Here is a 13893-nt window from a genome sequence, read left to right as displayed (position 1 = left end):
TTTTGATTTTATGGATTGTCCGTTTTTAAATCAAGTGTAAGCGCGAAAATAATAAAATCAACTCCACCACCACACGGTTCGTTACATTTACGAAATGGATATGACGAACTGGGCTGGGCCTTAGCTGTGTCATCAGCGATGGCGTGTCTGTGTGTCGGTCTGTCGGGCAGTGGAAAAGGGTAAAGCCATTCACCACCGAAAATCGATAAAACCATTTCTTTCACTTTATCTCATGGCCGGTCAGTTGTTTGCAGTGTGCGCTCCCCCCCCCCCCCCGCCCCCGTCCCTTTTGCTGATATGATTCAGCGGAGGGGTCTTCCCCGCCGATTGAGAACTGCAGCTGTACAACCGAACGTTTCAAATTCAAACACCATTCATTCGGCTCTTTTAATTTTAGGCTTTTATGAACTTTTTGAAACGGATGCAGCGTGTCGGTGGCGATTCGGTAATCATATCTTCACCACGACTAAGACCGCAGCGATGACCGCACCACCAGCGCGAATACGGCACGATGATGATGAGATCCACTGGTCAGGCGAAGAAAATGCGCGCCTCGATTCATTAGCGTGTTATGTCATTCGCGCGGCGCTGTTTGTGCTCTTTTCTCTGGTCACACCCCGTGTGACCCCACCGCCATCGTGGAGAAAGGGGAATTCCCCCGTTCCGCACAAGCACAGAAATCCATAACCGGAACAGCATCACAACACACACACGCACAGCTTCCCAAAGCAAAAAAGCAAAACAACCAGTGTGTGTTTTCTCTGGGACATGGCTCCAAGGCTTTGTGCGCGACCACACCAGCGCGCTTTGGTGGTGCTACATATATTTCCACCTCGTGAGCTTTAATATTGGCAGAGCGGCGCTGGAAGTGTGTGTGCTGGAAGAGTGGTGACCCCAAAAGTACAACAAGAAGATCACATTTGTTAAACATGACGGCGTCCTCTCCTGAGGGCCCTACTGGACGCTACAGTCTTATTATCTGAATGCCTGAACTGTTTTTTTTGTCCTGTTGTTTATTCGAACATGATGGTGGTCGTCGTGGTGTGATGGTAAATCCACCGAAAACATGAAACATTGCATGGACACAGCATCAAAAGCAACGCGCAGATGAGCTACACAAAAAACCTGCACGGTCGGCAAGATGACAGGACGATCGAGGATTCGAGGTTTTGCGTTTACTGGCTGCTTCTGCGCCCGCTGCAGAAAGCGGGCGGAAAAGCGAAAGTGCTTGAACTTGAACACTTTGCGGACGCGCGCGCCGGCCCGCCCGTTATGCTGTTGTGTGATTATTTATTGTCCGTTGCTTTCTGTTTGATTTATTTTCAATTAGCACACTATCGCACTCGTCGCCTGAAGGAGGAGGGGGGGTGGGGGGGATGAAGTGAAATGGCTGAGGGGTTTTATTATTTGGACAATCGGACGCATTACATAATGCAAAGAAAGACGACAAAGAAAGCCGTCAAGAGGTAGTAGTGGTCGGGTGGTTGTGTGAAGGCAATTTTGTTTCGATGAAATGAACACATTTTCCATTGGCAATTTTTGAACCAAACCTGTTTTCTCTCTTTTAAATTGAAAACGCTTTTTTTGAGTGCTTTATTATGCAGATTAGGAGGGAAAGATGCGTCAAAGTCGGGATTTTTTTTTTGCTTGTGCTGTCCTATGAATCGGTTGATGTGTTAATCGCCGCAGCATCCTCCTATTTGATTTGCGGCGCATAAGAGCTATAAAATAATGCCTTATTGTATGATAATTTTGCTGTCCAGACTTACTGCAAAGCATGATAATATGAATGCGGCAGGAAATTATATTAAAAGATAAACTTAATCTATCAATTATTAATCTTCATCATGATGGGATCAGGAGAAGCGACCACGTGAAGCATGATGCCTTAAGCTCGGTGTGCGCATTAACGGTCATTGTTACGGAGTTGCGTGTCTCGAAACAATTGAGCGTGGCAATAGACAGGGTTTATACGCTATTAAACTATTGGATTCTAATAGTATTTTTCTAATTGGAATTGAACTTTCCATTAAACCAATATCATTTGGTGGGGTTTGTTCTCTTTCTTTATCTCTCCGTTTAGCAGCTTAATTAGCTCTTGTTTGCTTTTAATGGCAGAATATCCCAGCGTATTCAAAACACGACTATATTGAGCTACATTTATAGCCATATATAGATGGTTCAAGGAAAGTGGTTGTTACATTTTGCGCATTGCGAATGACAACTAGGCCTTCAAATATGATGCGAAATGTGTACTCTGTCCCTAAATTCGGTACAAATTAATTACATTCAAAATTTAAAATGCACAAATTAACGTGCTTTAATCGAATCGAATCGGTTGCATTTGCAAAAAACAAGTTGCATCCTTTGCGCATGCATATTCACGCACACACCTGACCCCCGGATTAACCCCACAAAAGGCGCCTCCTCACTCCCCGCCATGCTCACACACTACACAGCAGTCGCCGGGTCAACGAGGCGGCCTTTTTTTTTGGCTGGGGACGAGAGTTGCACTTGTTTCGCTTACTAGGTCAGAGGCCGGTCAGTGCACTCGCCGCACACTAATTAAATTGCCGCGACGCTCCACTAACGGGAATGTCCGAATAAGGGGGGAGTGGTAGAGTGAGCAAAAAAAAAAAAAAAAAACTGTCCTGTGGCCGCACCGTAACAGAGCGATACTTCCGTTAGCTTTGTGGGTGTGTGTGTGTGTATGTTTCCGCCACTTTAAAAGGGGAAGCAAGACTTTATGCGCGGGTACATAAACCCTTTCCGTTTCATCTTCCGACACAGCAAAACAAACCCTGTGCTGGTCACAACTTTAATACGCTCTAAAACCCACTAGGCTTTAAAGTTGTGTTGATACGTACGGCAGCATCTCATTTGCACTCTAACTGACCCCCGTGACGATTAAAAAGTCGCTCGGGTGTGCTGGTGTACAAAAAAGCTGCGCGACCTAGAGGTTTGTGCAAAAATAAAAACACTTTTCCGCGGATGAAGTGAACACTTTACGCTTGTCATCTCTCAGTGACACGATGGGGGGGGGGGGGGGGGGGGGGGGAGGGTGGTGGTGATGGTCAGTTGAACGATAAAACTGAATCTCCCCCTTCCTTGTTGTACTGTTATACGCGCGCTTAACCTATCTCGCCAGCCTTATTGCACCCGTTTGTTGATTTATAAATTAATCATGATATGCGATGACGCGAGCCGGTGGAGGGAGAGAGAAGCCGTGACCGATTGCATTCTGCTACCGTGTTTCAGCAGTAGTAGTAGTAGCAGCAGTAGCTGGTTGGTAAGGGAAGTGAAAATGCAACGTTGTGTCGAGATTGATATACGCGCGTGTGCGGATGGGATGGGGCTAGGACCGACCAAAAACCGCCACACCACGTGCGCCGCGTTCCTGGGACCTGTGGGACAACCTGTTTCGCTGAAGGTGAAGGTCTGCGGAACGACGGTGTGTGTGTGTGTGAGAGTGGGGGAAATATGTAAGTTGCTCTTCCATATTCAACAACATTGCTGCTGCCCGAGAGGGTGGAAAGTTTTTGCACAAATTCTCCCCCCAGAATCCGTGTGACGTCGCTTAAACGGTTTGTGTGCAATCTGTGCAATTGGAGCTGTTCATAAGCCGACTTAACCAGCAATTACCCGACCGATGTGCAAGCTCTCCCCCTCTCTCTCTCTCTCTCTCTCTCTCTACACTGTAACACGTGTCTTGCAACACACGATTCGGGCAAAAAGGAGGAAGCTGTTGCAATAAGTCCTCTTGCCATATACACATAGTTGCTCCGATTGACTCCGATTTTGTGTGTTCTAGGGGGTCAGCAGCTGAGTGTGATGGTTGCCTAAGCCACAGACGGGCAAGCCCACCACAGCAGAGATCAGCTGAAGGCGAAAAAGGCAAAGGCAGGCTCTCTTTTAAGCACACACAGTGCCCAGCGAATGATCGCGTAAAAGGGCTCACCGCCGGAGAATGGCAAACAGGCATAAACGGGCAAACCGAAGCCTAGTGGGGTGTTTACCACGCGTACTGCAGCGGGGTTGTTGCGCTCATCGAGCGCCTCTCCGGTGTACCGTTTCGATCAGCTGGTGGTGAAGCTGGTTGTTGATCGCGCCAACAAACAGTTGCGCCACCAGAGAAGGTCAACCGGGCGAGATGCTGCTGCTGCTGGGGCGTGCACGAGTCGAGCGCACCGGATGGTGCGCGTTCTACTACAACAACAGCTCTGCTGTAAAGCCGCTTCCCTTTCTCACTTTCAAACCATGGTGCTCATTGGTGAAAATGAGCGGAAAATGAAGGCCTGATGTGAAGCGAAAACTGAACCGTTTCACCATCCACTGGGGATAGTTCTTCGTCCTTTTCAAGGACAAACGGCGAGATTAATGTGCTTGCGCGGGCGCTTAAGGCGCGCAAATAGCAAAAAAAAAAGAAAGAAAGGAAACGATTAATCTTTTCAACGATTCGGAAGAACAGTTGGTGTTAGTAGAAGCGAAAGCGCTAGCAAATGTGTTTCGGTGCGGTTGCTTCTTTCTATATTCCCCCCCCCCCCCCCCCCAAACAGAGTGTGCAAGGAGTGGCAGAAATAATGCGGTAAATTAATTTCGAGAGAGCCCTTTTACTGTGCCTGGTGTGTCCTGGCTGTCTGCCGCCGGTGTGTAGACTACCAATCAATCTTCCCAGTGGGCAAAGGAAAACGCCTTTAGAAGAAGAATCATTCGGCGGAAACAATTTTGCAGTCAAATATTTATCATCAGGCCGCGCTTGCGAGTGTTTACACTATCGTTCAATAGCAACGGTGAAATGCTGTTGCCTGAGCTGAGGGCGGACAAACAAGTCTTTTTGGGGAATAATGCGGAAAGAGGTAGACACAGTAGGGACAGTAAGTTTAGAAAATGAATTTAGGCAGAGAGTTGGTGCTTTTTGAGGCAGCTAAATTTAGCTTCCTGTTGGAGGGTGGTTTTAGCTAACAAACTCTGCTTATTGAATTTTTCGCCTATTTTTGTTCTTCCCATTTCTTATTAAATTTGAGCTTCGAAACCAAAGCGTGGAAGATACATTTCTTATGACGGTTGTGGGTCTCATAATGATTTGACACAATTTTACTGGGCAGAGAATCGCACTCAGATATCAGTCGTCTTTTTTTGTATGATTACATTCCGTTTCCGTTTGCCAATTATTTGTATTTTAAACAACAAATTTGCTGGATCACACAACCCGTCTGGGGCCGTGTCACAGACCAGACACCAAAGGCCTGTGGTTGACGTCAATGCGTTTATCCCTTAGTGCGTGTGTATGGCTGTATGTCTGTTAGGGTGTAAACGACGCTTCAATCGTCATTTATCTACCTCTCTTGCTTCAACGAGAAGCAGAGATCGAATGACATCAAATTCTCCCTCCCCGGGGACAGCTACCCACCACCCACTGGCGTCGATTGATTGAAAGTAGTGTGTGTGTGTATGAATTTAACAACATCGAAATATCTCATTACTGGGCTGGATGGAGGTAAGATGATCTCAGCAAATACCCCCCCTGTCCAGTACAAACACGCGATATTTGTTGGATCAGACTAGACAGCACACACAGTCGTCATCGTTGGGTTAATCGGTTGGGCATAAAATTAGCCGCTCAGCGAACAACCGGGGGCCCGGTCCGTGGTTGGTAATGCGGTGGTAATTGCGCACTGAGGACAGATAAGAGGATGGGAGCGTGCGCTCATATTCATTTTATAGTCGGATTACAATCTCCAGCAGCACCCGGTCCATCATTAACAGGAGCTATCGGGAGAGGTGTCTATTGAACCTAATGAACTGTGATGAATAAATTAGAGCATCGTTAGGCTCGCCTCTCTAAACCAGGGTGGAACTAGGCTAATAAAAGGGACACCTTGCTGTGCGTGTGCGATGATGCAGAAGTTAGTCTGTGTCGCGTCGACGACGACGACGTGTTGGACCGGAAGGAAGTTAAACATATGGGTATATGCAATTGGCAAATCACAGCGCAAACAAGCAGCGCTTGATAAGAAACTGGGCCAAACACATGCGGCTTACACTTTCGTTGATAATTGAGAATGTCGAGAAAGAAAAACTGAGCTACTGCTTGCACAATTTAAACAAGGGTTTGAATCGATAAGGTTTGATTGACAAATAAACCAGCGAATGGAATTATATACGATTCCAAAAATAGTATTCTCCGTCACGATCGTGCACACCGGTTCCGGTTACTTTCGTTTCCTGGAGACAGAAATTCTACAAAAAAGAAAGAGCGCTCACTGTCATTGGTCCTTGGCACGAGCGAATCCTTCTGCAAATGATATTTTTGCACTATTTCGGAAGTGCCGGACATCGAAAATTGGATGGACGTTCATCTCTTCTAGCTAAACCATCATCCCAATCATTCAACGGAGTGTTTCCAATGTCTCTATTGCAGCTCCAAATACGACTAACAAAACTTTGAGCCAATTGGCCTCATTCGCCTCTTTCAATCGGTTGATTAATTCTAAGCTTAAAATCTAACAAATAGTGATGTGCTTTTTGGAGCGCACCTACGACTCCAATCCGACTCCGGCTATTGTTAGTCCGATTCTGACTCCGGCAAAATGGGAACCACTAGTTCTGCGCGAAGTCGAAGTCGTTCGGAGTCATCCAGAATCGTCCGGAGTCGTCCGGAGTCGTCTGGAGTCTTTTGGAGTCGGAGTCGTCCAGAATCGTCCAGAGTCGTCCGGAGTCGTCTGGAGTCGTCTGGAGTCTTCTAGAATCTTTTGGAGTCGGAGTCGTCCAGAATTGTCCGGAGTCTTTTGGAGTCGGAGTCGTCCAGAATTGTCCGGAGTCGTCCGGAATTGTCCGGAGTCGTTCGGAGTTGTTTGGAGTATGAGTCGTCCAGAGTCGACCGGAGTCGGAGTCGTTCGGAGTCGTCCGGAGTCGACCGGAGTTGGAGTCATTCGGAGTCGTCAAGAGTCGATCGGAGTCAACCGGAAACGGAGTTGGTCGGAGTCAACAGGAGCCGATACAAGCCGACACCGGACGACTCCGGACGACTCCAACTCCGGTCGACTCTGAACGACTCCTACTACAAACAACTTCGGGCGACTCTGGGCGACTCAAAACGACTCCGGAAAATTCCGGACGACTCCGAACAATACTAGACGAATCCGACTCCAAAAGACTCCGCACGACTCCGGACGACTCCAGACGACTCAGGGCGATTTCGGACGGTTCCGAACGACTACGGATAATGCTGGGTGGAACTACACTCCGGAGTCGGTTCCGAAATTATCAGAGTCGGATCGGAGTCGACTCCGAATTTTTACAAACTTTACCCATCAGTAGTTTGGAGCAATCAACTGACAATTTGGAGCAATTCGCAGAATAATCATACATTTTGTTCGGCTTTTATTTAGTTGTTGTGTACACACTGGAATTATTAAAAATCTTTGCAAAAATAAGAACAAATAATGTGTGTCCATGCCATTAATCAACCTTGTGAGTTGACGACTACTGTGCCAAAATACAGTTTATTAATCAAACACGATCATGTTGGGGCTTACAAAACAGAAACCGACTGGACGAAAAAGGAAACGGAAACAGCACCACCACCGTTCTGTTGGGGGAGGAGAACGTGAATTCTAAATATAGTGGGAGTGCTAATAAGGAAACCAATACCAAAAGAAAGCAAGCAAAAAGAAATCCCGTCGTCCTTCCTCCGTACGTACGTCACAGTTCGCACGCTGTGTCGTCTGCTCCCTGTTGCGATTAATCAGCTTTTCTGACCGTCCAGTGTGCCCTGGACCGAGCGCTACCTTATTGCTGTGTGGCGGCCAGTGTGTGCCGAAGCGTGAACCACCCCGCCACACCGGGAGTCATTTGTATGTAGATTGGTAACGCAGGACACCTGCGGATATTATGGCACCTTCTGTTGCATGTCAGAGAGTGTTGGTATGAGTCAATTAGTCACTGCAAAAGGATAAAGGAAAGCGACCACACACTCCTTCCTAACCGAGGGTCTTTAATCATTCTTTCCGAACTTTATTACAAATGTCCTTTTTTCCTTTCCTTCATTTGCAGCTTTATTGAACACGACCGTGTCAGTGGTTTCTGGACATGGTTGTTCGTGCTGTCGAAGCTGCCGGAACTGGGCGACACGGTGTTCATCGTGCTGCGGAAGCAGCCGCTCATCTTCCTGCACTGGTACCACCACATCACCGTGCTGATGTACTCCTGGTTCTCCTACACCGAGTATACCGCCTCCGCCCGGTGGTTCATCGTGATGAACTACTGCGTCCACTCGGTCATGTACTCGTACTACGCGCTGCGGGCCCTCAACTTCAAGCCGCCGCGCTCGATCGCGATGCTCATCACGACGCTGCAGCTGACGCAGATGGTGGTCGGCTGTGCGATCAACATCTGGGCGCACGGGTTCCTCCAGACGGCCGGCAAAAACTCGTGCAACATCTCCGAGATGAACATCAAGCTGTCGATCGCGATGTACTTCAGCTACTTTGTGCTGTTCGCCCGCTTCTTCTACAAGACCTACCTCTCGACGAACGCGCGCAAGGGCAAGCGCCCGATCCAGGTGACGGCCTCGTCGACCGCCACCAGCGGCCACCAGTACATCGACAGCGGCTCGTCGCTCACCGGCAAGTCGGACGTGCAGTCGCTGCTCGCCGGCGGACAGGCCAGCAGCAAGATAAAGGCACAGTAAAAAGGCCCCAACCACCGGCAAAAAGAGCAGTGACCCCTTGCGGCTAAACTTCTTTCCAAAGGCGTAGCAAGGGATGAGGAGAAGGGGGGGGGGGGGCGTGAGGGGGGCAGCAGAAGCAGCAGAAGGTGGCAGTAGGTGGCGATGCCTAGTGGTTGTGGGTGACACATCGTAGTTCCTTCATTTCAATTTCATTCCTTCTCGAGCTCTGTGCGTTGGAAAAGGAAGGGGGTTTCTAGAGGGTGGAGCAACAAATTCCAAATGGCAATACAGTCGCGACACACTCAGGAGCCTCAGCCCTCCTACCCCCCCGTACCCGTACACCCGAAAGCAGTTCATGGGGGATTATCCAGCAGCAGCAGCAGCAGCACCACCGAGAACCGTTTGCTCCACTGTTGCTAATTGTTTCGGCCACCTTCTGGGTTCTACTGTAGGCGCCCCCCGCCAGCTATAATGGTGTGTTACATTTGTCGCTTAGTCGCTTGAACGTCTTGTCAACCAAAACGCTCGAAAGAAGTTACAACTTTTCCCAAAAAAGAACAAAAACAAACGGCCCCAATATATCCCCCCTACAAGTTGCCACACCTGGAAGACACAAAACCCGAACACGGTGTGTAAGCAAATAGAGCACATACCAATAGCGCATTACTTTAGCATTCCTGATGGTGGGCCCTCTTCTGTACATGATCGAGAGAAAGGGATGGGAAGGGAAGGTGGGGGCAATCTGTTTAGGGTAGATGGTTATGTTTTACACATAGAAACGCTTAGAACAGAACAGAATGGCCCTCCTGTTTGGCACGAAAAACACACAAAATTCGACAATGGGAAGTTAGTGAGAGACACACGAGATCACTTCCGTCGGACAGAAAGCGACGAATCCAAGAGAAAGAGAGAGAGAGAGAGAGAGACACTGACGACAATTCTAAGGACGAAGAACTATAACCACATCAACACACACGGTACTACACGGTGCATGACTTCATTTCTACTTACAAAGCAGAAACTGGAAGACAGAGAGAGGAGAGAGAGCGAACACACTGCGCGGGGGGGAGAAACGGGCTACGGGGGGAGAGTTACAGAACTTTAGACACAACAAAAATGAAAAGGGAAAAAAACAAGAAAAAAAAAACAAACAAACTATTGATTCGGGATTGACGGGGTTACTTTTTTGTTTTTAGTTGTTTAGTGTACACATCTAATGGTAGCTAAAACACTCTTCTGTACGCAATTTTTTTGTCTTATGATTTGTACATTATTAAGTATGATAAATATGTTTGCGTTTTTTTCTTCTTCTTTTGTTCTTCTTCTTCTCTCCTGTCCTTTCGCCGCCTGTTATATCGTTTCGGGAAGCTAATAATATAATTGTACGTAGTTTTCTTGTTTTCTTGGGCGGGTCGAAGAGCAGGACGAAGAACTTAGTTTGTAAATGCGAATGCGTGCGGCGGATGGGAAGGGGAAGGAAGGAAGGACCCCCGGGAAGGAGTGCAGTGCTGTAGAAAGACACAGACAGACACAGGCAGGGCCCAGATTAGGCGTTCCACAGCTTTAGGAGTTTCGTTTCCTTCTGCTTTGTTACTTTAGCCCGAGCATCGTCCGCTCTTGGAAGGTAAATACTATCTAAAGTTACATATTAAGAATAGCACACACACACACGGGGGGTGTACGGCATGGCGAAAGATAGGTTATGTGGGGAGGGGGGGGGGGGGGGGTTAAGCAAATCAAAGAACAGATAAAACGGAAGTGATTGAACAAAAAAAAAAAGTGGATGAAAAACTCCACAAAACCGAACAAATAGAAAGGAGGATAACAAAGGGGAAAAAGTAGAAATAAATGAAGGAATGATACAAATGCCCTCGAAATCGGGAAGAAATGTTAGGGAAATTATAATTAAAATGGGCTTTGTGTGTGTGTGTGCTGTGTTGTAGATGAGGATAAGGGAGGAAGAGGAAGCGGGTTGTAGTGGTAGGTGGGGGAGAGTGCGTTAGCTATAAATTGCTCGCGGGGTATGTTTAACGTAGTTTAAACAACAATATACCACTCCACCGGGTGCTCCTAAACATGTGGGAGTGTTGGAAGAAGAAGAAGAAGAAGAAGAAAAAAAAGAAGAAGAAGAAGAAGAAGAAGAAGGAGAAGAAGAAGAAGAGAAAAAGAAGAGGAGAAGGAGGAGTAGAAGAAGAAAAAGGACGTACGAGGGAAAACAAACGAACAACAGAAACACATGAAACATCTGCGCAAAGACTGTTTTCGACTTATTTATAATAGAAAAGAGAGAGAAAGAGAGAAAAAATAAACCACTGGAAAACGACAAACGGAGAGTAACATTGCAACAAACAAACAAACAAACAAACAAACTCTGCATATACAAATTCGAGCAGGAAGTAGAGAAGAGCAAACAGTAGCAGTGGGTGGGAAAACTAACACAGCAAACAAAACTTAACAGGAAAAATACAACAAAACAATTAAAAAACAATGTTATTATTTATGCGTTTATCTTTTTGGTGGTGGTTCTTTTTTTTCTAAAAACTAAATAGATCTTTGAATATATAAAAAAGAGGCGCAAAAAGAGAGGAGATTCTTAGCTCCCCTTTGCCTCCTAGTCATACCTACACACTACCTACACATCATCATCATTCCGTAAATTTGGATTACTGCAAAAAAAAAAACAAAGCGCGTGTCCGTTTACTAACAAAATCTGCTCAAAAACACCCCAAAAGAAGGGGGGAGGCGCATCAAAGGCAAACTGTGTTTGCGTGTGCTGTTAATGGTGCAATGCGATCGTGTGACGCTTTTTGCTTCAAAAATCATCATTCTTTTCGGGAAGCATATAGATAAAGTGTGATGTGATGGTGTTCCAGCACAGTTCACCGAAGAATCTTCGAATCAGCATCGAACATCAAGCACGAGCACAAGCGAAGAAGCATGGTGTAAATAATTAATTTGCCTCATCCCAAACGCGAGCGCGAGCGAGCATCATCGAACAATATCGATCAAGCAACGGGGGGAGACTCATTATCGCTTCGTTAAATTCTTTAGCGAAGCATAATATCAGATTGTGTGGCGAATGGGGGGTTTGGAAAATAAAACCCCCTCCCCCCCCGGGGGCAGATGGAAATAAAAGCCGAATTACGATGAAAATATTATCTGCTGATCGATCCATCCCCGCTTGCCGAACATATTATACACAGCATCATCCTGTAAATATTGCTTCACTCAATGCCAACCACACACCACCAGGGGCGTGTTATCTGTTCCCGCAAAATCCCGCCAGCCAAGCGCAGCGGCCAATTTATTAGCGCATTTTGCAATTTTGCCACACAGTTCGATACACACAAAACGGTTATTCTAGCCTGCATTTTTTGTTTGTTTGCGCGCTGATGGTTGATAGGTCATAATTGCATACTTGCGTTGCATAATGCATGGGAATGTGTGAGCAATGAGCATGCGAGATTTAGAGTGTAACGTGATCATACAACGTTCAAACGGCTTACCTAGTTTGTGTGTTTAGAACAAGCGGTTAAAAGGGTGGATAAAAAAAGGCAAACAATGAATGGAAAAGATTCACGCTTTTTTGGGGGTTTTCGTACAGGGGTATTTACGTGAAAAGCTGCATTCCCACTTTGCAATAGCATGCTCATCCATTGGAGAAAGAAAAACACAACCTCATTAAGCTAAACTATTTATCATAAATCATCTGAAAGCGCCAACCATGCATGAGTAGTGTGCAAACTCATCAAATCTGATCTGTGTCCCTGTTGGGAAGCATAACATTCAGGTTGAGTTTTGACTTGAATTGAAAGAGAGAGAGAGAGAGAGAGAGAGAGAGAGAGAGAGAGAGAAAAAAAAAGTATTGCAAAAAAAAAGAGAAAACATTAATTTACAAGAAGATAATGAGAAACAAGATAACGAGAAGCAGATACAGATGTTGTGTTCAACTGGAACAAAACAAAATGAAAGAAGAAGAAACAAAAACTATACAGCACAGCACAGCAACTGAAAACAACAACAACAACAACAACAAAACACAAATGTTAACAAGAGTGTGAACACAGAAGTAGGAATTAACAGAGAGGAAACCCCGAAGAAAGAAAGCGAAAACAAGTAAACAACAAAACATAGAAACATAACAAAACAAGTGACAAAATAGCCGTGACAATTGTATAAAACAGTAAAACCCGCTAAGGGAATGAGAGAACTGGGAGAACATGTAACAAAACAAAACAAAAACCTGCAAAAAAAACCGAATGCGGAATATATAAATGAAACTGCAAGCAATGAAGAAGCGGAAAGAGGGGACAAGTGAAAACATATACTGTAACTGGTTTGTTATTGTTCTTTGAAGCAGTTAATAGCAAATGAGACAAACAAAACACACAGACACAAACACACAGAAAATACGGAAACCTGTTTCTCGTTTGCTCTGGCTGTCCTGCTGCTAGTGTTTCTTTCCTTTCTGTTAAGTATATTGTTTGTACACCTAAACAATATGTAAGATATAATTGAGAGAAGAACAAAAATATGAGAAAAAATACATACAAAAAACAAGGAAACACACACATTAAAACCAAAACAGACATAAAGAAGAAAAAAGTAAACCCAAACCGAGAGCAAAACAGTAAATGAAACAAATTTAACCAATCATCTTCACAGCGTTTCCTCCCTTTAGTTTTTGTGCGTGTGTGTTTGTGTGCGCGTGTTTCATCCTTGAACAAATCAAGCAGGATAACATTAAAGGCGACACACATACACACACACGCACGCGCGTGGTTAGGGCGACAATGAGTTACTAATCTATTTGAAATGAAAGTTCTGTTCATTTTGTATCAAAATAAACCTATTAAAATTGAACTTTAACGCTGTTGCCGATGATGCTTAATGTTTATCCATCGACGCGAAAGAAAGAAAGATACGCCTAAGCACTGATCGCGGAATTTGCCTCGCGCGTGATCTGCGCCACTGTTGGCGCAACAAAAAAAAAACGCCTCAAAAGGGTTCAGCGCACGCGCGCTCTTGCACACACACACAGAGAGGGAGATGGTTTTTCTTACGCGAAGTTGTTTTTCGTCTGCTAACGTTTGCGCGTGGAGTTGAAGTGATCGTGCAATAGATGTCGATGACGATCATCCATCCTCAATTACGTTTAACCTTCACGCGCATTACAGTGGACAGTGGCGCTGGAAACGTACGAAAAAAAAACACGTTACGCA

At 45.8% G+C, this 13893-nt stretch overlaps 1 protein-coding gene across 2 annotated transcripts in view; it reads left to right on the top strand.

Annotated features, from left to right (window-relative positions):
- Positions 1-13203, top strand: part of LOC120953008 (elongation of very long chain fatty acids protein 6) — a 41964-nt gene extending 28761 nt beyond the window's left edge. For both annotated transcript variants that reach the window (XM_040372655.2, XM_040372654.2), the window contains exon 4: positions 8056-13203. In XM_040372655.2, coding sequence (XP_040228589.1) covers positions 8056-8692 — 637 coding nt within the window. In that variant the 3' untranslated portion in view covers positions 8693-13203. The remainder of the gene's footprint in view (positions 1-8055) is intronic.
- The last annotated feature ends 690 nt before the right edge of the window (positions 13204-13893 follow it).

The sequence above is a fragment of the Anopheles coluzzii genome, chromosome 2 (genome assembly GCF_943734685.1).
Source record: "Anopheles coluzzii chromosome 2, AcolN3, whole genome shotgun sequence".
Taxonomy (NCBI): Eukaryota; Metazoa; Arthropoda; class Insecta; order Diptera; family Culicidae; genus Anopheles; species Anopheles coluzzii.
Note: the sequence above shows the minus strand (reverse complement) of the source record. Positions and strands in the feature narration are given on the sequence as shown.